Source organism: Bidens hawaiensis, unplaced genomic scaffold, assembly GCF_021521415.1.
Source record: "Bidens hawaiensis isolate Kalapana, Puna unplaced genomic scaffold, B.hawaiensis_p1.1 tig00046194_1, whole genome shotgun sequence".
Classification (NCBI taxonomy): domain Eukaryota; kingdom Viridiplantae; phylum Streptophyta; class Magnoliopsida; order Asterales; family Asteraceae; genus Bidens; species Bidens hawaiensis.
The window spans coordinates 94224-120257 of record NW_027498241.1 but is presented as its reverse complement, the minus strand read 5'-3'; the positions used below and the strand labels follow the sequence as shown (position 1 = coordinate 120257).

General features: G+C 39.1%; 3 protein-coding genes and 1 pseudogene across 3 annotated transcripts; 3 read left to right on the top strand and 1 right to left on the bottom strand.

Moving 5' to 3' along the window:
• Positions 1-741: 741 nt before the first annotated feature.
• LOC143596270 (TOM1-like protein 2) lies at positions 742-6549 on the top strand. Its single transcript, XM_077075090.1, has 3 exons — positions 742-1327; positions 4888-5166; positions 6127-6549. The coding sequence occupies exons 1-3, from the start codon at positions 845-847 to the stop codon at positions 6424-6426; spliced, it is 1062 nt and encodes a 353-aa protein (XP_076931205.1). The 5' UTR covers positions 742-844; the 3' UTR covers positions 6427-6549.
• Positions 6550-8996: 2447 nt separating this feature from the next.
• LOC143596261 (uncharacterized) lies at positions 8997-9554 on the bottom strand. The gene is made up of 3 exons (XM_077075085.1): positions 9373-9554; positions 9206-9298; positions 8997-9044 (listed from the first exon to the last, which is right to left on the bottom strand). Exons 1-3 carry the CDS (start codon positions 9538-9540, stop codon positions 8997-8999), a joined length of 309 nt encoding a protein of 102 aa, XP_076931200.1. The 5' UTR covers positions 9541-9554.
• A 2242-nt stretch (positions 9555-11796) lies between these two features.
• LOC143596260 (F-box/kelch-repeat protein SKIP25-like) lies at positions 11797-12291 on the top strand. The gene has a single exon (XM_077075084.1). The coding sequence runs from the start codon at positions 11797-11799 to the stop codon at positions 12289-12291; it is 495 nt and encodes a 164-aa protein (XP_076931199.1).
• A 12810-nt stretch (positions 12292-25101) lies between these two features.
• On the top strand, positions 25102-25599 carry LOC143596259 (F-box/kelch-repeat protein SKIP25 pseudogene; annotated as a pseudogene).
• Positions 25600-26034: the final 435 nt, after the last annotated feature.

The following is a 26034-nucleotide window of genomic DNA, read 5'->3' as shown; positions in this document are numbered from 1 at the left end:
AAATAACCGTCAAAATTACCCGAGAGTTCACACATATATACGTTATATGCGCGCAATCCAAGCATGACGAAAACCTACTTGGAACGGGTTTGCAAACTTCTCTCCCAAAACCAGTTCCAAACCGGTTAACCGAACCGAAACACCTAAAATCGTGCAAAAACCATTCATAACCCGAACTGAAACCGGTCGTAACCTGGTCGAGAAACCGGTTTTAACCCGAACCAAAACCGATCATAAACCGGTTTTGACTTTTGTTAACTAAATCGAACCAGTTTCAACCCAAACCAGTTTTGAGTTTTAAACCGATTTATACACCTCTATCCGTGACCTAGTGCTTATTATTATTATTATTTATTAATTTAAGAGTTACCTCTAAATTTGGTAACTCAAACATATCATACTATAACTATACTTTTTTTTTTGAACGGCAAATTGGAATCACTCACGGACCACTAGAGTATTATCGTGTCACCAGCAGAATCACGCGATCATATCCATCTCCACTAGACAATAATGCCTAACCACCAATTCAAGTGGAAACCAATAAATCTTGGAAAAACCCCCTTGTGGAATTCGAACCGAGGAACTTATGGTCCCTAAGCCTTATCCCACCACCAAGATGCCACTAGACTATAAAGCCATGAACCTATAACTATACTTTAAATAATAATAATAAATAATAATAATAATAATAATAATAATAATAATAATAATATCAGTTCCGTAATATCTTTAGTCAACATGCTACCAAATACCGACAACACATCACTTTGATCCACCACCTGCAAATCAACCAACCACTCTTATTATTATTATTAGGGTTTCAATTTCACCACAAACCACCATGGACAAACTCAAACTAGCTTCATCCTCCTTCGGCGAACGCCTACTCACCGGCAGCCGTCTCGTCGGCACCAAACTCCACCAAATCCTCCAAACCCCAACACCAGAGTCCAAAGCAGTCGACGACGCCACGTCAGACACACTAGATAACCCTAACTGGGGGCTCAATATGCGAATATGCGCCATGATTAATTCAGAACAGTATAACGGGACCGAGATCGTGAAGGCGATTAAGAGGAAGATATTATTGAGTAAGAATGTTGTGGGACAGAGGTTGAGTTTGGATTTGTTGGAGACGTGTACGTCGAATTGCGATAAGGTGTTTTCGGAAGTGGCGTCGGAGAAGGTGCTTGAGGATATGGTGGCTGTTGTTAAGGATAAGAGGACGGATGAGCGGAATAGGGTGAAGGCGGTGCGGTTGATTCGGGCGTGGGGTGAGTCGGATGAGCTTGCGTATTTGCCCGTTTTTCGACAGACTTATTTGGTCAGTGAACATATTATTTGTTGTTTTGTGTTTAGGTGTTTTATGTTTGGTTAATTGTTTGAGTAGATGAAGACAATTTAAGCGCGATAAGTGTTAAAAAGAGGCTATAATTGATAATCTAAACGTAATAGGCCGGCAAACAAACTGAACGTCGGTGAACTGGTTGGCGGGGAGTTTGTTTATGCTCGTATATTTAATAAACGAACGAACATGAACAAAAATTTGTGTTCGTTTTACTAAACGATATGAACATGAACACATGTTTCGTTTGTTTATATATGCTCATTTATGTCTGTTTATTTATGTTCGTTTACATATGAATAGCAAATGATTAAATATTATCTGGAAGAGCTATCTACTTAACGGTTTTTCAGCAGACTTACTTAGTGAGTGAATTGTTTTTTTTCAATTTAGTATATTATTTGTTGTTTTGTGTTTAGGTGTTTTATGTTTGATTTGATTAGAGTTGTTTTTAACTAATTGTTTGAGTTGATGAAGACAAATTAAGCGCAACAAGTGTTAAAAAGATGCCATAGTTGATCATCTAAAATTAGCATATAGTTGTAAGAAACGCGCGTGGGTCCTTGAGTACTCGGTGAGTCATCCATGGGTACTCCCTAACTAAGGCTCCCTAGTTGACTGAGTTGGCAGCGCCTAGTGACTTCTACAACCTTGAAAATTAGGATGTGAAATATTTAGATATATGTTTGTTTACCTTACCATTAATATGCTGCATAATATAGCTAGTGCTGTAGAACTTGCTAGGTGAGTAGGTGCTAGTCAGGTGGTGGAGTACTGTACCGCTGTGGGGGTACTAGTAGACTAGCGATTAATAGGAATTAATTGGATTGGAATTTGTATGTGATTTTTCAAAGTTATGCGCGCGCACATACACACATATATTTTGAAAATTTTATATATATAGTTTTTCAAGTTACGTATGATTTTACAATTACTTTAAGATTTTGCCCAATTTTGAGTGAATTGGTTTTCCATTATCTTTAGTATATTATTTGTGGTTTGCATTTAGGTTTGTTATGTTTGATTTGATTATAGTTGTTTTTTGCTAGTTGTTTGAGTAGATGAAGACAAATTAAGCGCAATAAGTGTTATTTTATGATCTATTTACATTAGAGGCCATAAGTGATCATCTAAAACTAGCATATAGTTGTCAGATTCACGACTAGGTTCCCGAGTAGTTGGCGAGTTGGCAGCGCCTAGTGACTTCTGCAACCTTGAAAATTAGGATGTGCAATTGAAATATTTAGATATTTGTTTGTTTGCCTTACAATTAATATCCCTGCATGATATAGCTATGGTTAATGACAGTGTTGTAGAACTTGCTAGCCGCTAGTTAGGTCGTGGAGTACCGACTAGCGATTAATAGGGATTAATCGGATTGGAATTATATATGTAATTTTTCAAAGTAATACATGCACATACGAAGTTTTTGCAAATTTTATATATAGGTTTTTTTAAAATATGTATAAATTTTCAAATACTTCAAAGAGTTTGCCCACTTTTTACCGAATTTCACTAAAAAACCATTGGGCCGCCTAGGAACGATATGAGCTGATTTAGGGCGATTTGGACCGATTAGGTCCGACTAACGAACATATGGTCCAATTTGCTGAAATCGAATCGGCTAGCCTCCGATATCCGATTAATTGGCGCCTAGGAACGATTTTTATAACACTTGCTAATGACTTTATAAGAGTTTATTAACTGTTTTTTGCGTGTAGGTCTTTTTATGTTTTTTCCCAATTGTTTGAGTAGATGAAGACAAATTAAGCACCATAAGTGTTAATGGTTATAGGATCCATTTACATTAGAGGCCTAAAGTGATAATCTAAAATAAGAACGCTCATATTTAGATACTTGTTTTCCATTAATATCCTGCATAATATAGCTGCTGTAAATGACTTGAGAAGCATTTTAGTTTCAATAATATTATCATTCATTGTTAGTCTTTTAATTTCTTGTTGGTTTTTGGAGAATCCAATGTTTGTGAAGTTAGAAAACAATCATGGAAATGGAATAACTGTTTTCTAGTAGATCATTGTTTTTTGTATTATATACCTTTTCATTATCAAGAAAGCATCTAGTCATCGACGCCATTATTATTTATTAGACCATCACACAATAATTGCAACTTTTGAATTAATAATTAAATGGATGTGGTCAAATATAAGCAAGATACCAACAGCAATAGCCAATAGGTGTATTTTTAATCAAGTTATAATATTTGTTTCCACAAAGATTATTGGGTTGGGTCTTGGGAGTCTAATGGACCAGTTCCAGCCTTTCCCGGGCCCAAATCTGAGCTGCAAGCCTGCAGCCCGAAAGTAACTCGTCAGAACTCAGAATGGACGACATGTATGTGTAATTGTGTACATTTTGTATTTGTAGATTTTGTATAGCCCGGATATCTTTTTGAATCATGTGTGGCCACCCATGCCCATACCTTGAGCCCGATCCTGACGCATCTTTTGTCGTCACACTGACCAAAGTAACAATGATGCTTTAAAATGAGGAAACGGTCTACGCCCTTGTCAAATTCTACTTAGATCTTAGACTATCCAGTTTCTTATTATTTATTTATTTATTTATTACGCCCTGCTTGCGGTGTGCGCATATAATGTATATATTTGTGAACCTCAGGTGGGCAAAAGTGAAATTGCACTAATTTTGACGTTATTTTACTAATCTCGTGAAAATAACGTTAAAAATGTCGGAAGGTTAATCAGGCATCATGTGGTGGCGTTGATAGCCGAAAGACAAGGGTACATGCACCAATCGGCCGGTGTCCCGATGGTTGACTGTTATGTGGCTTATGTCCAAGACTTTATGCAAAACTACTATCGAGCCGGGGGTCTCATTGAAGCAGCCTCTCTATTCCTATGGGGTAGAGGTCAGGCTATCTACATCTTACCCTCCTCAGACCCTACCATAGCTTTGCTATTGGTGGGATTTACTAAGTATGATGATGATGATTTATTTATTTATTTATTTATTAATATATATGTATGATTACATTAAATACTTAAAATTTCAAATAAAAGGATCCAATTACAATAGAGAGGCAGGTAAGCGGGCAACAAGCTGCGCCGCCACCCCCTTTTGAATGGAAAAACCGATCCTACTGAAAACAAAGTTATCGTTCTTCAGCGTCGTTGAGTTACTGTGCACGGCCCGCTGAACTCTTTAAAACGTAGCAGCATCGGGGGCCAAGGACCCAAATGTATCGAAAACAAAAGGAATGAAGGCGTGCTTATTATTATTACTATATTTATTACTACTATTATTATTACTATTAGTATTATTATTACTATTATTATTATTGTTATTATTACTATTGTTATTATTATTATTATTATTACTACTACTACTATTATTAATACTACTACTATTATTACTACTACTACTATTATTATTATTATTATTACTATTACTATTAGTATTATAACTGTTGTTGTTGCTGCTGTTGAATTCTTATGCATGTAGAATATAAAGATCTACGCATTAATTATAACAGAAACATATGCATGTATATATTGCAGAACCTGAAGGCCGACGGGATCCCAACAAGATCACAGGGTGGAAACTCAAGCCCTGGGAGTCGATCAATGGAATCGCTTGTTTATGAACAACCTATACCCGCTCCTGATAGATACCCGTTGCCCGATATTGACTTGATGGGATTAGAAGACGAGACCGCTCCATATACTTACAGTGGTCAATCTGTGGAACAAAAGAAAGAACTGCTGTTGGTTGGTAGGAACAGTCTTGAACTTTTATCAAGCATACTCGATTCAGGAATGGAGCCCATACCGATTAATGTAAGATCTTTGATGACCTTGTCATGTACTCATGTAGACATAATTTGGTCGGGTTTTGGGTTTTTGTTTCTCAGTTACTGGTTTTAGTTTAGTCTGGTTTCGGTTTTTCCAGTCGTACTATGTGTTTGAAATTTTTGGGTTAAAAAGAATATTGGCCCAAAATACTGAAACGGGCCTAAATCGTTTTTGTTAAATAAGTGACATATTGATTACTATACATGTGGGCCTAAAATAGGTTACACTATTTATTAAATTCGTATAACTTAACATTCAAAATAATAAAATGAAACTATAAATATGGTTAAGTTCGGTTTTTTTTTCGGTTTTAGTTACATGCAAAACCGAACCGAAAGTTCTTACGAAAATATAAAACCAAACCGTCGGTTTTTGTTTAGGTTTGGTTGTTTGGATTATGTTTTCTCGATTTTTCAGTTACAGATCGGTTTTTGGGTTCTGTGCCCTAATTTATGGTGTGAGGTGGCATAATATGCGGGTCGGGCTTCTTGTTTAGTAGATAAAAATGTGTTAGTTTTTGTATGAGTTGGGTCGGGTCGGGTCAACCTGAAATAAATTCAGTTATTTATTATTATTATTATTATAATTAGTAGTAGTTTTTATATAACTGTTAAGCTTTGATTTCCTTTATTTTGCTTCATACACATGTACTTAGAGCCGAGGGTCTCTCTGGAAGCCACCTCTTTATTCCTTTGGATAGAGGTACGGTGTGCCTACATCCCACCCTCCCCAGACCCTACTTATAGCTTTGCTGTCGGTGGGATTTTACTGGGCATGATTGATTGATTGATTATTATTATTATTATTATTATTATTATTTATTATTATTATTATTATTTTGGTTTCATAAGTGGGATTATACTGGGTATGTTTAACAATGTTATATGCGCGATAAATACACTTTGGGGCTTGGTCTACATTTAACCCGTATGGCTCGTTCTGCAGGATGAGTTAACGGTTAGCATGTTGGAAAAGTGCAAGGAGTCTCTGCCCGTGGTTCAAAGAATAGCAGAAATAACAACCGACGACGCACTCCTTTTCGAAGCTTTAAATCTACACGATGAGCTTGAACACATCATTGCCAGATGCTCAGAAATCAAAGAGAAAGCGGGACCTGACCCTTCAGAAACCGACACTATGAAACCAGCAGAAACCGCTTTGACTAGTGAGGTCAAAGTCAAAGAAGAAAGTCAAACTTCATCGACCTCACAGGTCGAGAACACTGAGCAGGAAAAACCCGTTTGAAATACGTAGTGATCGGATTTACATCCATGTATATCAATAATGGTAGACTTGAACTTTAATCCCTACAAATAATTACATTGAACCATCTTGTCTAGTGTGGATCTTGTTATTAGTAATGTTAAATGTTTGGCATGTGTATGTTAATAATAACTAATTTTTAACAATAATTGTAAGAAATGCGTAAACCTCGTATATATTGCTTTGGATATGATACATAAACAGTTATATAATAGTCTCTCTATTCATGATTATCTATCATATACGAGCAAGTCTTTTTTGAGAGGCACGTACAAGGTCTTATGCAGTTTTTACACGTACAAGCGCGTAAAGTTAATCTCTCTCATTTGTGGTTATATAAATTTGTACAAGGTCTTATGAAGTTTTTAAATATACAAGCGCGTAAAGTTAATCTCTCTCTCATGTGTGATTATATAATTTTGTCAAGTACCTGTAAAGTATCCATTACTAGTCATTACGCATAAACTAGTAATTACCTGTGGGAGGTTAAACAAAAATTAGAAATAAGTTTAGAGAAATATGATATTTAGTTAAATTATATAAATGGAGATAGAGATGCTCCATGAATGATCTTAGTTGTTTACGCCCTAGGGCCGGCCCAAAGGGAGGTTGGGGAAGGCGACCACTTCAGGCTAGTGGTGAGCAGAAAACCGAATTAACCGAACCGAAACAGAATAACCGAAGAAACCAAATCGAAAAAAACCGAACCGAAACATTATTAGATGGTTAATCTTTAGTTTTAGAAAAACCGATTTTTGGGTTTAGGTTCGATTATCCATTTTAAAAAAACCGAACAAAACCGATTAATCGAACCTATGTTTTCTATGTGTTTTTAAGATGTTATGACCGGAAACAAAACACCAAAAGAATCTACAATTGACAGTGATGAAGATTATGAAGATGATGAAGATTGGGTCTAAATTTGAAGATAAATAAGATAATGAATGAAGATTCAGGCCAAACTTTTAGTGTTTTTTTTTATTAAAAACTTTGTTTGATTTTTAAACTTTACTACTCAAACAACTTTGTATTTGTTTGTATCCAAGTAACAGGTGTCTATTTTTGTATTTTGAATTCTATATATATGACGTACTCTATTTATTTGAATTCTTTTTTTTTATAAAAAAAACAAAAAATAATCGAAACCGAAACCAAAAATAACCAAAAACCGATTGGTTGGTATTCTAAAATAACCGATTGCTTCGGTTTCGGTTTCACCCAATAACCGAATCTAACCGTGCTCACCCCTACTTCAGGCTTAGTCTCCCAAGATTTCTATAATTGTTTAAAAAAGTTATATAAATTTGTTATAAAACAAATGTATGCAAATTGACTCTCATAGTCATTGGTACAATGAAAATCATGATAATCCATACAACCATAGGTCATGTATGATATTCTTTTTTCTTTTTAAGAAGAAAAAAAAAACAAAAGCTTTTTTTTATTTTTTATGCGGGTCATTTTATTAAGTTGTTTATCATTTTTATGTTTGGTTTGATCCGTATTGAGTTTTGGAAATGCAATCCAATTGATAAAGTTAACCAAATTATTTTTAGTGGTCTTTTCTTTTAGTAACCCCAAAATTTTAAGGTATTCTCGTGGATGATCCTATTTGTGCCATGAAAATTCTGTAAATTAATCTTTTATTCTGATATTCGTCCCGTATGATTCAGCTTTTTTATCCATAGTACGCATATCTCGTTAAGATGTCTTATTCGAGACAACTTTTGTGTAATTATCTTAACAATAAATAGTTTCCCTAAAAACGTAGGGTCTCATGGGTAAAGGGCAGTTGGAAAAGTTGAATTTGATGGGCAAGAAAACAGATAGATACAATGAATGTATGTATGCTTGATGTCATTAACAACATACCACCTTTATGCATTTACTCTATTCCAAAAGTCCAACCAAGCCAAGCCCTAATTTAAGTGATGCATAAAGCTTTGAATGCTTTGAGGTCCCAAAGTCATGTGTGGCCAACATAATGCCTCATTATATAGGTTTCTATTTTGGGACTCATATCAATACTTATCATTATCTATATCGAATTACAAATTTTGTCCTTTAAAAAAAGCCAAATTATGGTTCGTGTCCTTTTTTTAGTTTCCTTGCAGGCGGTGTACTTTAAACTTTTTTTTTTCTACACGTTATGTCTTTTACGCTAACTGGGTTAGAAAAACTCAGTTAAATGCCCTCACGTGATGCGCATGTGAGGGCATTTTTGTCTTTTCGTCTACCCTACAACTTCTTCTTCCTCTTTCTTCTTCATTTTTGTACGACTCTCTCTCTTTCTCCCCCCCCCCCTTCTCTCTCTCTCTCTATGTTTAAACCACCACCACACCACTAACGGCCACCGGAGACCATGTTAATCGCCACCACCACGCCTCCACCATATACCCAGCACATGAAACCTGGCCCGTCGTGATCCCCTCCACGTCATCTACATCATCATCACCACCACAGCCGATTTTCCGACAAGGAGATCGATGACTGCACTGGTGGTGGTCACGGCGACGGTGACGGTGAGTATTCCGGCGACCAGAACAAAGCTTTCAAAGACAAACCGACCTCAAACTCGTTCTCGAAGGATCATGTTCCGCCTGTAAACAAAAAATAATCAATCAGTTATCATTCTCTTTTCTATAAAAACTGAACCACGTACACTATGAATAAAATGATTAAAACCAACCAATACATTTCAATTCCATATTTGGGGGTTTATACATCACAAATTCACAATATATAAAACAAAATTACAAACCTTATGCTTTGAAATCAAGCGTTGGTGTTTCTTCTTCTTGGATTTAAAGGAAGCAAAGTCAAATCTGGTTGGCTTCAACCTTTTGCGTTTGCCCTAAAAGCACAGCAGATCCAACCACCAATAACTCAAATTGTACTTGCAAACTAATAATAAATAGTGAAAGATACCGATAATGCAACCGAAGGTGTTAACGGAGCAGGGGGCGAGGTTTTAGACATCAAAAGCTGAGCCACAGGAGTCACATCGGTTACCGGTGATTTGGAGGGTTTCAGTTCATAAGTGATTTGAAGATCAGGAGTTTGTTCATTGCTTATCTTGATCGGAGCTGAAGCCATTGTTCACCGGAGATTGTACTGAGTTTTTGGGAAGAGAAAGGGCTGAGGGGTAGGTTAAGTTAAAGAAGTTGCAGGGTAGACGAAAAGACAAAAATGCCCTCACATGCGCCTCACGTGAGGGCATTTAACTGAGTTTTTCTAACCCAGTTAGCGTAAAGGACATAACGTGTAGAAAAAAAAAGTTTAAAGTACACCGCCTGCAAGGAAACTAAAAAAAGGACACGAACCGTAATTTGGCTTTTTTTAAAGGACAAAATTTGTAATTCTGTCTTTAATTATTTTAATTCATTTCGAGTTTTTCGACGTGCCCTTTGGGCGTAGTAGAGGGATGTTTACGTTCCCAAGTGTGATCGATGTTTAAAGACGGATGGATTTGTGATAAGATGTTTAAAGGTGAATCCATTTGTATATTATTAAATACGTACTGGTTTTAATAAAATTTAAAAAAAGCTGAAAAATACGTGTTTTCAAGTTTTAATGTAGATATAAACTTAAAACCATGAGATTTGGTAAGACTTCTTGTTATTATGCATAACTACGTAGAAAAGATTGACATAACTACTCACTATTTGATTTGAAGTTTAACAATGTCAACTCATGGCTTTATTAGTTTTGACTTTGACGTTACTTCATACTTTGACTTTTTAACCAGTAAAAGATTCTTGGGAAGTATAAATTATATCAATTAACAAAATAATCTTTTGATTATTCTCTATGAAAATATTACATAAATTTAACAAGGAAGTTGTGAAATTGTTAATTTTCTTATTAAGTCGATTAAAGTTGTTAATAGTAAACCATGACGTGTGTTCGATTTTCTTATAAAACATGATGAAACACAATCTAAATAAAATTAAAGAATAACTTAATATCCAATGACACTCCTCAAACTGGCGTTGCATATGTATGTGACCTATGCAAGATCTCTATCAACGATTAGGTTCCTTTGGTGGGCATGTGATGTAATTTTCGACATTAAATCTTCCTTTGGGTCAAAGATGATCGACGAGATTAAGGTTAACTTATTCGTATAGATTTATCAAAGCCAGTATTGCTAGATTGACCCGAATTGTGTAACTTAGAATTTGTAAACTTTTTTCATCAATGCCTTGGTGGGGGTCATACTTTATAGCATGTTCTGTATCTAGTTGGGTACTCTTCGATCATTAATAAATCATTTATTCTATCAATTTAAAAAAATATAAATAATATTGCATTCTTTAGTGAATTCAAGTTATCAAAACATAAATATTTAACATATTTAGAGGCTAAAGAAGAGTAAGAGTAATATATTACAAACCTTTTACTTGGATTATAATCAAGTTATATGGAGTTTTCTAATTTTTTACATACTAAATGGACTAAACTTTTAATTTAATCTTATATAGAAATAATAGAAAAAGAAAAAAGAAAAAGTAAATATAGGGTGAACCTAATTTTTGTTCATATTCAAGATCCAACTTTTGCCTTTTATTCATGATGTCCTTGGCTACTTTTTCCTTTTAATACCTTTTTCCTTCAAATTGTACTTCTTCTTAAGCCTTTAAACATTAAAAACTACAGTACTTCTATTAAGTATATCCATATTTTAAGCAGGTTATATTCTTCTTCCTTTTTTTATAAATGACCAACGAATTTTCTAAATGAACAACTGACTAAACTCACCATGTCGGTTTACAAAAATTTTCTGATCTGGAGAAAACCCTCATCTAAGACCAACACACGTGAACACTCGCCCAAGAGCACGATAATGCGGTGGGATAAATTTGTTCAGTTCAAGGATCCAATTAATTAGCGTCATCAACTCGTCTAATCTCCCATTATTATCTGGTGCCGTCGAAACTAAATAATGAGAACAAAATCAAACTTTGATTACATGAAACACCTAGTATTTTTCTCACCACTCCCACATAAGCCAATTAACTTATTATTCTTTTAACAATATAAATATAACACATTTGATATAATTTAATTCACGTGACTATAATAAATCGTCAATGTAAACAGGCGGTGAAAAAAGTTTAAGATTCCATATAATCAAAATCATATTTAATTTCATTAACAAATATATAAAAAACCGGCTATAATAAACTATAACATCTTTTTTATTAAATTTAAATAATAAACAACAATTTATTAAAAAATAAAAATATACTTTTGACATCATTTTAGCTAAATATTAAACTAGCCACTCCATTTTAAGCCTCATCAACCACAAACCTTTTAGCACCCACCTATAATATTATTATTATTATTATGGCCAATCCAACAGTAACCTCACGCGCCGCCGTAAACCCCACCGGAAAACGCCGTAAGCTTTCCGACGACCAGCACTCTCTACTACCAGGCCTGCCGGATCACATAGCCCAAACTTGTCTATCTTATATCTCACCTACCGTCTTATATTACGTTTGCCGGTCATGGCGCCGGCTTATTTATTCCGGCAACTTTCTACCGTTCCGGTCACTTTACGCCCTCTCACTACCCACCAACGCCGCCGTGGACGGTGGCCAAATGCTCACAATGTTCTCATTCGATCCGATATGTTCGAAATGGACCGCTATCGATTCGCCACCGTTACCGCCGGATATCCACCACCTTTCGGTCCGGCATCCATCGTTTATTTCGCGTAATTTGCCGATACAAGCGTTGTCGGTCTCGGGCAATCTCGTCGTAATTGCGGCCACTTCGGTTCACCGGAATTCGCCGGTTCCGGCGTTTCCGCATCTTTGGTATTTAATCCGTTGTTAAATGCATGGTTCTCCAGTCCCCCCACTTTCCACCCCCAGGCAGTGGTGTGCCGCTGGAGTGGTAGGAGATACCGTGGTCGTCGCTAGCGGTATCGGGTCCCACTATACCGAGAAAGTCGCTCGGTCAGTCGAGAAACTGTCGTTTTGTAAAAACGAATCCCTGTCTGGGATTACCAGAAAGCGAATCTAAAATTAATACAGTCAGTAAATCCCCAACACTGTCTGGTTTTGATAAAAAAAACCAGATAGGAAAGTGGGAAATAGTGACAGTAATAAAACTATTAAAACCCTGTCTGGTTTTGATAAGATAAACTAGGTAACTGTAGATTGTTTTATATATCTCAACATACTGATTACAAGGAAAATATATAGAACCATAAGCATTAAATCTAGAGTCTATTCAACTCCATAACCTACATAACCTACAATTTATTCATATTCATGACTGTCTAATATTCCCCCGCAAGCTAAGGTCGGGGAACGACCTGTAGCTTGGATCGTAGGAGAATAAACCGTTGTGTAGATAGAGGCTTAGTGAACACATCAGCAATCTGATCATCAGTCTTGATGAATTGAACCAATAGCTTTCTTTGAGCAACCTTCTCTCTAACGAAGTGAAAATCAACCTCGACATGCTTTGTACGTGCATGGAATACTGGATTTGCTGATAGGTAAGTGGCTCCTAGATTGTCACACCACAAGACATGTGCAGAATTCAAGGAAATATTGAGTTCCTTTAAGAGAGCTTCAAGCCAAGTTAATTCAGCAACTGTGTCTGCCAAGGCCTTGTACTCGGATTCCGTTGATGACCGAGAGACAGTGCGTTGTTTACGAGCGCACCAAGATATTAGATTAGAACCAAGATAAATAGCAAATCCCCCCGTGGATCGACGGTCATCGGGACACCCAGCCCAATCTGTGACAACTGCCCAATCCGACCCGACCCAGGTACCCGTTTTCGAATCCGATTCTTTTTATGATTTAAAATTTAAATTATTAATCTTTGTAAATTTAACATTAAATAAATTATATATATATACATATTATTTTTATATTACTTACTAATAATAATAATTCCGTCCCGCCTCTTTCTCTCTTGTCGCCATCCCGCCTCTTTTGCTTAACCCTTGAGCCTGAAACCCCTTTTTCTCTTAACCCTTTGCTTGTCCTTTGGTTCTTCCCGCCTTAGGATGTCTGCGCAGCTCCACGCGCCAGACTCCTTACAAGGAAGCCTGCGTGAAGACCGGCTGTTCCTGCGATACGCGAGACGAATTCTTCTCGCAGCGCGCTAAGAATTGTAGTTCTTCCCGCGACGCGCTAAGAATGATAGTTCTTTCCGCGACGCGCTAAGGATTATAGTTCTTTCCGCAGCGCGCTAAGGATTATAGTTCTTCCCGCAGCGCGCTAAGAATGGTAATTCTTCTCGCAGCGCGCTAAGGATTTAAGTTCTTCCCGCGACGCGCTAAGGCTTGTTCTGTCTGCCTTCGCCCTCGCGCGTGCGCTCGAATCTTCTCGCGCTAAACCTTAAGTCTTTTCTTCTGTTTAGGTCAACCTGTATCTTTTGATATCTTATCTTTTGTTTGAGCTCTTTAGGTCAGTTCCGACATCTGTCCGAAAAGCCACTTTCGGCGCAGCATGCGCACCAATCCTATTGGTTGACAGATAAAGTGACTGACATAATCTTTTGAAATCTTCTTTTGCATGTCTTGAACAGTGTTTTCTCTGACTCCTCCCTTGCTTTATTCTGTAACCTGTCAGCCTTCCCCATCCCCTGCAGCTGCCGGCATATCTTTCCATATCTTTTGCTTTTGTTTTCTTGTGCTTTGTGATATCTTTTGTCTGATTTAAGAAGATCTTTTCCTCTTTTTAAGGGATTGTGTTCCCTAGGGTTTGCCTATAAATATAGCTATTTTCTTAACACTTCACACACTACACTTAAACTCTCCCCAAATCCCCCTTTTGCTCTCTGCCGTTGTTCCTCAGCCGCCTCCTCACTCTGCCTTCGTCTTTTCCCTTGTCCTGCCCAGATTTCCGGTAATATATAATATATAATAATTTGTTAAAGATACATATTTCTATGCTAACATATATTCTAGGCATAAAACAAATCATTAAACCAATAAATTCTTATTTATAGGTTAACTTGTGCTTATTTAAAAGTTGGTTCTTGCATTATCTTTCAACACACCTTTTTCAGGTGAGTAATCTCGTACCTAATCCCTTTTTATTTTTAATGTTTTGGGATGTTCATGTGTTCGTACAAACTTGAGTCTTAAACTTGTTTATAAACTTTTGTCGCGCAAAACCCCATGTGTTATGGACGTAGACTTGGCTGTTTATTTGTATGCGTGGATCATTAACCGTCTTGTCGGCCTATTCCGCAGTTTTCATGGATCCATTAGATGAACACGGGAGAACTATCGTTTATGATTTCTCTTTTGTTTACACTTGCACAGTTTTCTTGTTTTTGTGCTCAATTGGGAGCACGGATTGAACTATGAGCTATGATCTTAGGCTTGATCACAATCTGATTACACCCTTGTTGAACACCAGTTATACACATGATGCGCGCAGATATTGTTATCTATTTATATGTATTAATCTTGATTTCTCACCGACACGCAAGTGTTGACGTTTTATTTTAACACATGTTCAGGTTTGCTGTAGCTGTTTCTGGAAGCTTGAGGACACATAGGATGTTTTCTTTTCTTTTGGACCTAGTTTAAAATGTAACAAGACAAGTTTATGTTATTTGAATATTTTGAATTATGATATGATTAATTTTATGTTACTTCGTGAAATTGTGTTCTGCGCGTGCGCAAGAAAATGTATTTATTAAATATTGACACCCAAATAGTGTCGCGAGTAATGAAACAATACGTGGCGCCCCGATGTATAATCCGCCATCGGTCGGGGTGTTACAGATTGGTATCAGAGCTCCGTGACTTTAGGATAGGTGGTTAGACGTAACGACCTAGAATACCTAAGAGTCCCTTTTCGCGCGTGAGAAATATCTTATGTTTGCGCGCTAATTGTTATTTACTCGATATTTATAAAATATGCTGGCGCTTACTCAGCACTTCATTTCATGCTTTATTCGCGATCTTTCGATTTTTATTAAATTTCAATTTATTTCTTTACTTGCATATTCGTTTGTTGTGGAGATTGAAAATCCGAGAAGTCATGGTGGTACATGAATAGTTGATTTTCAATTACCATTAACTTTATGTTTTAAATTGAAGATTTGAAAAGTCATGGTGATACATGAATTGTCAATCTCCAATATTCATTTACTCGATATTTTAAATTGAAGATTTGAAAAGTCATGGTGATACATGAATTGTCAATCTCCAATATTCATTTACTCGATATTTTAAATTGAAGATTTGAAAAGTCATGGTGATACATGAATGGTCAACCTTCAATGCTCATTTACTCGATATTTTAAATTGAGAATTCGGAAAGTCATGGTGATGCATGAATTGTCGATTTTCAATTCGAATTCATTACCTGTATTAAGTTTGCATTTAAATTTATATTTTACTTCAAAATTTGATAGCATTTAACTTCGCGAAACAAGCTTTACGACGATATACTATGCGCTAAAACGATTTCCTATACCAAGATATTAACGAAAACTAAAACTTTTATAGAATGCCTCCGCTATCAGCTCGTTATCAAAGGAGAGAAGCCTCGCGCAGACGTAGGCAGCAACGTTCCCAGGAAATGGCCGCCGCAATAGCCCAAGCCTTAAACCAAACTAATACCAACCCCTCCGGATACAATATTAAATCCTTCAATGCGGGTAACCTTCCGAAATTCACCGGACTTGAAGGAGCCACCGTAATGCTCCAGTGGCTCGAGAAAATTGAAAACACTTTCCTCCATACCCAATGCCCTCCAGACAAACGAACCTTATATGCCTCTAGTGTCCTGGAATCAAGGGCGCTTACTTGGTGGAACGGAGTAGCTCATGCGCGTGGCGCAGAGGCTGCTTCTAGCATGCTCTGGGGGGAATTCAAGGAAATTTTGGCGCGAGAGTTCTGCCCTCCCAACGAAGTAAAGCGCCTGGAGGAAGAGTTTTGGAACCTGAAACAGTACAGTGGCGAAGCGCGCGAGTACGCGACGCGCTTCCACGAACTAAGTTTGCTTGTCCCGCACCTAGTTAACCCTTCCCGCCGAGCCATCGAGAAGTTCCTTGGGGGTCTCCCCATGGAAATCCAAGATTCTGTATGGGCCAGGAACCCACTAACCCTCTCTGACGCTATCGAGTTGGCCGCTGTGCTCAGCGACAACCATGTCAGGGCAGGAACACTGTTCCTGCGGGGAGCCGAGAAGACCAAACCCACCAAGACTGTCCCAGAACCAACAGAAACCAAACCAGAACCCTCAAACCGTAACAACCTTAAGCGCAGGCGCAAAACCAATCATCAAGCCTACGCGCTTACCAATCCGCCCATTGTCCAGCAACCCACCTACCAAACTCCAGTATACGCTCCTAACCCACTGTCGACCTACCCAACACCTCCTGTAGTCCACAACTATGCCTTAACCAATCCAGCACTCCCTGCCCCGCCAACTAAGAAACCCTACACAGGAAACCAACCCTTTTGCCCAACCTGTAGACTTCACCACCCACCTCAAGTCCCGTGTCGACAATGTAACCGATGTGGCCGTACTGGTCACACTGCTGAGAACTGTAGAGTCCTTCCCGCCAACCCAATCGCGCAAACACCACCAACCTACCTGCAGAACCCACAACCAACATACCCTAATCCACGACCCAGGTCGTGCTATAACTGCGGTGACCCCAGTCATTTCCGGAACGCGTGCCCGAGACTACAAGTTCAGATTACGCAAGCGAACCCAGTTAACCAAATTTCGAACCAAGTGACGCGCGGACGAGCTTTTAATATAACCGCGCACCAAGCGCAAGCGAATAATGACGTGGTTAATGGTACATTTTTACTTAACGGACTATATGCATCCATACTTTTTGATACTGGCGCCGATAGAAGTTTTATTTCTCGCGCATTTGAGCAGAAACTCGCGCGACCGCGCATAAACTTAAACGAAAACTTTTCTGTTGAATTGGCTAATGGTGAAACTATTTTGATAAACTCCGTAATCAAAGATTGCATGCTTAACCTTAATGAACACGATTTTCTAATCGACCTCATTCCTATGCCGCTTGGAAGTTTTAATGTGATTATTGGAATGGACTGGCTCTCGCTTAATCGCGCCGAAGTTATTTGCGCCAAAAAGATGATTCGCATTCCTCGAGAAAATGGTGATCTGCATATCTACGGCGAGAAACCCTCCAACGGTCTTAAACTTATGTCATGCACTGAAGCCCGAAGACTTTTGCGGAAGAAATGTGTTGCATTCTTAGCCCATGTGGTCAAACCCGATGAAGGAAAGAAGAAACTTTCTGAAATCCCCATCGTGCGTGACTTTCCTGAAGTCTTTCCCGATGATCTTTCTGGTTTACCTCCCGCTCGGGAAGTCGAGTTTCGTATTGATCTGATCCCTGGTGCTTCCCCCGTAGCCAAATCTCCTTATCGTCTTGCACCCGCTGAAATGCAAGAATTAGCAAGTCAACTTCAAGAGTTGACCGCTAAAGGATTCATTCGCCCTAGCTCTTCGCCCTGGGGTGCTCCGGTGTTGTTCGTTAAAAAGAAAGATGGTACGTTTCGCATGTGTATTGATTACCGCGAGCTGAACAAGCTCACCATTAAGAACCGGTATCCCTTACCGCGTATTGACGACCTCTTTGATCAACTCCAAGGTGCCTCTTGTTTCTCCAAGATCGATCTCCGTTCTGGCTATCACCAGTTGCGTATCCGCGAAGAGGACGTTCCCAAGACTGCCTTTCGAACCCGCTATGGCCATTTTGAATTCTTGGTCATGTCCTTCGGTTTAACCAACGCACCCGCCGTTTTCATGGATCTAATGAATCGGGTGTGTAGGCCTTTCTTGGACCAATTCGTGATCGTGTTTATCGATGATGTTCTGGTGTATTCTAAAACCAAGGCCGAGCATGAGCAACATCTTCGGTTGGTGTTGCAAAAGCTCCGAACCGAGCAACTCTTTGCCAAACTCTCCAAGTGTGAGTTTTGGTCGGATGAAGTACAGTTTCTTGGTCATGTTGTAAATAAGATGGGTATTCATGTCGACCCATCCAAAATTGAAGCAATCAAGAACTGGATTACGCCATCCACTCCTACCGAAATCCGTTCCTTTTTGGGCTTAGCTGGTTACTACCGGCGATTTATTTCGAACTTCTCAAAGATCGCTTTGCCTTTAACAGCTTTAACGCACAAAGGCAAACCGTATATTTGGGGCTCGAAGCAAGAAGAAGCCTTTCTGAAGCTTAAGCGATTGTTGTGCGAAGCTCCTGTTCTAGCGTTACCTGAGGGTAATGATGATTTTGTCGTGTATTGTGATGCCTCCAACCAAGGTCTCGGTTGTGTACTTATGCAACGAGGCAAGGTTATCGCTTACGCGTCAAGGCAACTCAAAATTCATGAAAAGAATTATACGACTCACGATCTCGAACTTGGTGCAGTTGTATTTGCCTTAAAAATCTGGAGACACTACCTCTATGGTACTAAGTGTATCCTTTACACCGACCATAAAAGCCTTCAGCATATTTTTGATCAAAAGGAACTTAACATGAGACAACGTCGATGGAACGAACTCATCAGCGATTACGATTGTGAGATCCGATATCACCCTGGAAAGGCTAATGTGGTAGCTGATGCGCTCAGCCGCAAACCCTGCCAGCTTAACTGTATCTTGCCGCGCACGCAGCTTCACTTCGCGCCGATTCAAAGCAATCTTGAATCACGCATTCGTGACGCGCAGCGCGCATCCATCAGCAATGGCAACCTTCGCGCCGAGTTAGCGTGTGGCTCGGAAGCGCATTTTGTCCCTAATCTGAGTGGAATTCTCTGTTATCTCAATCGCGTCTGGATTCCCAATGATGAGAATCTTCGCTCTGTCATACTGAGTGAAGCGCACAAATCTCGGTATTCAGTTCATCCTGGTGCTGACAAAATGTACAAAGATTTGCGCCTTTCTTTTTGGTGGCCTGGTATGAAAAAGGATATTGCTGTGTTCGTAGCTAAATGCCTAACTTGTTCTAAGGTAAAAGCTGAACATCAACGCCCATCTGGTTTGCTCGAACAACCTGAAATTCCTACGTGGAAATCGGAAAGTATAGCAATGGACTTTATCACCAAGTTACCCTTGACCGCAAGCAAACATGATAGCATTTGGGTAATAGTGGATCGATTGACCAAATCTGCCCACTTTCTGCCCATTCGTGAAACCTACCGTGTTGAACAACTTGCGCATCTTTATGTCAAGGAAATTGTCTGCCGTCATGGTACTCCTTTGAGCATCATATCCGATCGCGATGGCCGTTTTATATCTCGCTTTTGGAAATCTCTCCAATCTGCGTTAGGAACTCGTTTGGACATGAGTACTGCATATCATCCTCAGACTGACGGACAGTCTGAGCGAACCATCCAAACCCTTGAGGATATGCTTCGATCTTGTGTTCTTGATTTTGGAGGTAATTGGGATTCACACCTACCTCTGATCGAGTTCTCTTATAATAACAGCTATCATTCCAGCATCGGTATGGCCCCATTTGAAGCACTTTACGGTCGAAAGTGCCGCTCACCGATTTGTTGGAGCGAAGTGGGTGAAGTTCAAATCACAGGACCCGAACTAGTTCAAGAGACAACCGATAAAATCGCCAAGATCCGTGATCATCTGCTGACTGCCAGAAGCCGACAGAAGAGTTACGCAGATCGCAGGCGGAAGCCTCTCGAATTTCTAGTTGGTGATCTTGTTCTCCTCAAAGTGTCGCCCTGGAAGGGTGTTGTCCGCTTTGGGAAGAAAGGTAAGCTTGCGCCTCGTTATGTTGGTCCGTTCAAGATTCTTGCGAAGGTGGGAAAAGTTGCCTACAAACTGGACCTGCCGCCCGCGCTCAGCAATGTGCATCCAACTTTCCATGTATCCAATCTCAAGAAATGTTTAGCTGACGAGAACCTTCACATACCACTTGATGAAGTTCAAGTTGATGAATCCATGCATTTCGTTGAGAAGCCTGTTGAGATTATGGATCGCGAGGTAAAGCAAACCAAGCGCAGTCGCATCCCTATTGTCAAAGTTCGTTGGCAGTCCAAGCGCGGAGCCGAGTTCACTTGGGAAAGGGAAGATCAGATGAAGATCAAGTACCCGCACCTTTTCTCTGCGCAACCTACTTCGAGATAAATTTCGGGACGAAATTTCTTAAAGTAGGGGAGACTGTGACAACTGCCCAATCCGACCCGACCCAGGTACCCGTTTTCGAATCCGATTCTTTTTATGATTTAAAATTTAAATTATTAATCTTTGTAAATTTAACATTAAATAAATTATATATATATATATACATATTATTTTTATATTACTTACTAATAATAATAATTCCGTCCCGCCTCTTTCTCTCTTGTCGCCATCCCGCCTCTTTTGCTTAACCCTTGAGCCTGAAACCCCTTTTTCTCTTAACCCTTTGCTTGTCCTTTGGTTCTTCCCGCCTAAGGATGTCTGCGCAGCTCCAAGCGCCAGACTCCTTACAAGGAAGCCTGCGTGAAGACCGGCTGTTCCTGCGATACGCGAGACAAATTCTTCTCGCAGCGCGCTAAGAATTGTAGTTCTTCCCGCGACGCGCTAAGAATGATAGTTCTTCCCGCGACGCGCTAAGGATTATAGTTCTTTCCGCAGCGCGCTAAGGATTATAGTTCTTCCCGCAGCGCGCTAAGAATGGTAATTCTTCTCGCAGCGCGCTAAGGATTTAAGTTCTTCCCGCGACGCGCTAAGGCTTGTTCTGTCTGCCTTCGCCCTCGCGCGTGCGCTCGAATCTTCTCGCGCTAAACCTTAAGTCTTTTCTTCTGTTTAGGTCAGCCTGTATCTTTTGATATCTTATCTTTTGTTTGAGCTCTTTAGGTCAGTTCCGACATCTGTCCGAAAAGCCACTTTCGGCGCAGCATGCGCACCAATCCTATTGGTTGATAGATAAAGTGACTGACATAATCTTTTGAAATCTTCTTTTGCATGTCTTGAACAGTGTTTTCTCTGACTCCTCCCTTGCTTTATTCTGTAACCTGTCAGCCTTCCCCATCCCCTGCAGCTGCCGGCATATCTTTCCATATCTTTTGCTTTTGTTTTCTTGTGCTTTGTGATATCTTTTGTCTGATTTAAGAAGATCTTTTCCTCTTTTTAAGGGATTGTGTTCCCTAGGGTTTGCCTATAAATATAGCTATTTTCTTAACACTTCACACACTACACTTAAACTCTCCCCAAATCTCCCTTTTGCTCTCTGCCGTTGTTCCTCAGCCGCCTCCTCACTCTGCCTTCGTCTTTTCCCTTGTCCTGCCCAGATTTCCGGTAATATATAATATATAATAATTTGTTAAAGATACATATTTCTATGCTAACATATATTCTAGGCATAAAACAAATCATTAAACCAATAAATTCTTATTTATAGGTTAACTTGTGCTTATTTAAAAGTTGGTTCTTGCATTATCTTTCAACACACCTTTTTCAGGTGAGTAATCTCGTACCTAATCCCTTTTTATTTTTAATGTTTTGGGATGTTCATGTGTTCGTACAAACTTGAGTCTTAAACTTGTTTATAAACTTTTGTCGCGCAAAACCCCATGTGTTATGGACGTAGACTTGGCTGTTTATTTGTATGTGTGGATCATTAACCGTCTTGTCGGCCTATTCCGCAGTTTTCATGGATCCATTAGATGAACACGGGAGAACTATCGTTTATGATTTCTCTTTTGTTTACACTTGCACAGTTTTCTTGTTTTTGTGCTCAATTGGGAGCACGGATTGAACTATGAGCTATGATCTTAGGCTTGATCACAATCTGATTACACCCTTGTTGAACACCAGTTATACACATGATGCGCGCAGATATTGTTATCTATTTATATGTATTAATCTTGATTTCTCACCGACACGCAAGTGTTGACGTTTTATTTTAACACATGTTCAGGTTTGCTGTAGCTGTTTCTGGAAGCTTGAGGACACATAGGATGTTTTCTTTTCTTTTGGACCTAGTTTAAAATTTAACAAGACAAGTTTATGTTATTTGAATATTTTGAATTATGATATGATTAATTTTATGTTACTTCGTGAAATTGTGTTCTGCGCGTGCGCAAGAAAATGTATTTATTAAATATTGACACCCAAATAGTGTCGCGAGTAATGAAACAATACGTGGCGCCCCGATGTATAATCCGCCATCGGTCGGGGTGTTACACAATCAGCATCCGAAAAGGCAGTGAGAGATGGACAATGGGCATCAGTGTAGGCATGAATGGCTGATGTGGAATTATGTTGAATAAGCAAGCCATAGTGAGATGTGCCCTGAAGATAACGAATGATCCTTTTTACAGCAGACCACTGATTTTCAGTAGGCGAGTGCATAAATTGACAAACTTTGTTCACTGCAAAGGTAATGTCAGGCCTGGATAAAGTTAGATACTGAAGGGCGCCAACAACCTGGCGATATTTAACCGGGTCATCAAAAAGAGGACTATCGCCAAGGGATAAACTGGAGGTAGTTGTCATCGGTGAGTCAACAGGTTTACAATTTGAGAGACCTGTCTTGTGAATAATATCTGAAATATACTTCTTTTGGGACAAGAGTAAGTCGTGACCTTTAGGAATAACTTCAACCCCCAAAAAATATGATAGGCTACCCATGTCTTGAATAGAAAAAGCAAGACTAAGCCGGCGAATGATATTGTTAATAAGCTGAGAATTGTTTCCCGTGACAATGATATCATCCACATATACCAACATGTATATAAGATTACCCTTTGATGAATATATAAATAATGACGGATCAGTCTTTGAACCTGTAAACCCGAGATTTAGCAAAGCCCCTGATAAACGATGAAACCAAGCACGAGGAGCTTGCTTAAGACCATACAATGATTTGTGAAGAAGACAAAAATAATCCGGTTTAAGGGGGTCAACAAATCCAGGTGGCTGTCGTAGGTAAACTGTTTCCTTCAAATCACCATGTAAAAAGGCATTCTGAACATCTAGCTGGCGAAGACACCAGTTCCGTGAAACTGCTAGCGAAAGAACCACACGAACCGTTGTAGATTTAACCACCAGACTAAATGTTTCATAATAGTCAACTCCTGGCTGTTGGTTGAATCCTTTAGCCACCAAGCGAGCTTTGTAACGTGTGATAGCCCCGTTTGCATCACGTTTCAGCTTGTACACCCACTTACAATCAACAACATTAGCATTAGGAACAGGTGGAACTAAGGTCCATGTACCATTTCTCATAAGAGCCGAGAATTCCTCTGTCATGACGGTCCGCCATTTAGGACTTTTGTTAGCAATAGAAAAGCTGGTTGGTTCAGTTTGAGACGACTGGGAGGTGGCATAAAAAGCGGACTGATTATATGGAGTTCTTTGTTTCGGGCGTGGACGAAGATTGGCAGGCCTAGTGCGAGGAGGAGTGGGCGGTTGAGGAGATTTAGGCTGGTGGTTGTAGGTTTGAAGTGGTGGACTGTTTGAAGATGAAGTGGGTGATGGTGAGCTGTTTGGTACAGTTTGAGGGCTGATTGGAGGTGAATTGAAATGAACATGGCTGATTGGTGAGGTAGGACTGCTTGGAGAAGGGCTGGTTGGAGTGGAATGAGATGAGTCTGTGGTTACGTTTTGTGGCAGTATTGGGTTGTTTGGTGAGGTAGGATCAGTTTGAGTGCAGGAGTTGGGTAAGGGATAGAGTTGGGTAAGGGATTATTTTGTGGAGAATTAGTTGCAAAAGTGGGTATAGGATAGGAGGAAAAGTAGGGATCAGATTCTGAAATTGGAGGTGAGGTTACATTGGGTTTAAGGAAGGGAAAATGTTGTTCATTAAAGCGAACGTGACGAACAACATAAAGTCTTTCAGAAGTAGGATCAAAGCACCGATAGCCATAATGAGCAGGGCTGTACCCTAAGAAAATACAAGGCAGAGAACAGAAATCCATTTTGTGCTTATTGTAAGGACGAATATGAGGTGCGTGGGGCATAAGCACGTTCTAAGGCGATCCACAAATCACGAGAAGTATCACCTTGTACGTGTTTAAAAGAGGTTTCTGAAATTGTTGAAAGCAATAGCATGCGAACGTGTGCATCATTAGAAACCCATGTAGCATGATTAGGGTTTGATTGTGTAGTTATTTCCTTGTTGGAGGATGAGGATTCAACAGTTGGTGATGGACAAGGAATGGTGCCATCGACGTAGCCAAAAAGATTGTTGGTAACAAGGAATGGTTGGATCATGGTTTACCAATATCCATAGTTTGTAGGGTTTAGGGTAAAACCAAATTTATGAGAGTTGTGATTGGTTTTCTCCACTGTGGTGAAGGCAGGAAGTAGCGCCATATGTTTGATTGAAGAAAGGATTATGACTTGAAGAAGGATGAGCCGATCAGATGGCGGCTGATGGATTGTGATGAAGGCTTTGATACCAAGATAAACTTGGTAATTGTAGATTGTTTTATATATCTCAACATACTGATTACAAGGAAAATATATAGAACCATAAGCATTAAATCTAGAGTCTATTCAACTCCATAACCTACATAACCTACAATCTATTCATATTCATGACTGTCTAATATGATATAAAGACAAAACCAGACAGGAAAATGGGAAACAATGCAATCATTAAAAGTACTTCAAAATGTCAATCATATGATGAGAAACAACATTCATATGGGAATGGGAGACAATGCAATCACTAAAACACTCAAAGCTTTGTAGAGAAGCAATTGACGCGGTCGGATGGAAAGGGAAACTTTGTATGGTAAACATAAAAGGCGATTACGCAAAAGAGGGGTTCATTTACGATCTAAATACCGACGAGTGGGCGGATATGCCCGTGGGGATGTTAGGGGGTTGGAGAGGGCCAACCGCGGCAATGGACGAAGAGACAATGTATGTGGTGGATGAGTCAAGGGGGGTGTTGAGAAGATACAATGAAAATGGGGATAATTGGTTGGAAATTATTGCGGATACGCGGTTGAAAAGAGCGGAACATGTAGCCGCGGGTGGGGGGAGAGTGTGTGTTGTTGGTGAAAAGGGTGTTGGGATTGTGGTGGTGGATGTTGTGGCGGTACCGCCACGGTTGTGGGTGATGGATACGCCGCTGGAACATGATGTTTTGTCTATTCATATTTTGCCTAGGATGTGTTGGCCGGAATTTAAGTCTCCGGGTATTGTTACATAATCCAAATAATAACTTTTCAATCTTGTATTATTTATTTGTTTACTTATTTTTTTAAATGTTTGTACGTTTGTTTTTTTAGAATATCCAACTTTGTTTGTTACGAACATGGGTTACGACTTACGAACTAATGGATCCTGATGTCATTGACTCGATGACTCATTTGCTTATCTTTTGTTTATTTATAAAAATAGTAAATGGAGGAAATCTAGAAATAATTTTACACAATGTTTGGGAAATTGAATTGGATATATGGAAAATTTAATAAAATATTGTTTTGCTAAAATCTTGGTGTTCATGCTTGAACCGGTGAGTCATATTATTTATAGTGGTTTTACCTTTTAAGATATTTGTCGGTGTTAAAATTTACGTTAGTGTTATGTAGAGAGTGACGTTTTAGTTAATCTATAATTGCACTTTGGTGTAATGATTTTAACT

What these genes read in the sequence shown, in the direction of transcription:
- LOC143596270 (XM_077075090.1), top strand. Translation starts at nt 845, where the DNA reads ATGGACAAACTCAAACTAGCTTCATCCTCCTTCGGCGAACGCCTACTC. An exon ending in TTTTTCGACAGACTTATTTG is followed by an intron (nt 1,328 to 4,887) that starts GTCAGTGAACAT and finishes TATATATTGCAG; the next exon opens with AACCTGAAGGCCGACGGGAT. An exon ending in TGGAGCCCATACCGATTAAT is followed by an intron (nt 5,167 to 6,126) that starts GTAAGATCTTTG and finishes CTCGTTCTGCAG; the next exon opens with GATGAGTTAACGGTTAGCAT.
- LOC143596261 (XM_077075085.1), bottom strand. Translation starts at nt 9,540, where the DNA reads ATGGCTTCAGCTCCGATCAAGATAAGCAATGAACAAACTCCTGATCTT. An exon ending in CACCTTCGGTTGCATTATCG is followed by an intron (nt 9,299 to 9,372) that starts GTATCTTTCACT and finishes CTGTGCTTTTAG; the next exon opens with GGCAAACGCAAAAGGTTGAA. An exon ending in GCTTGATTTCAAAGCATAAG is followed by an intron (nt 9,045 to 9,205) that starts GTTTGTAATTTT and finishes TTTTGTTTACAG; the next exon opens with GCGGAACATGATCCTTCGAG.
- LOC143596260 (XM_077075084.1), top strand. Translation starts at nt 11,797, where the DNA reads ATGGCCAATCCAACAGTAACCTCACGCGCCGCCGTAAACCCCACCGGA.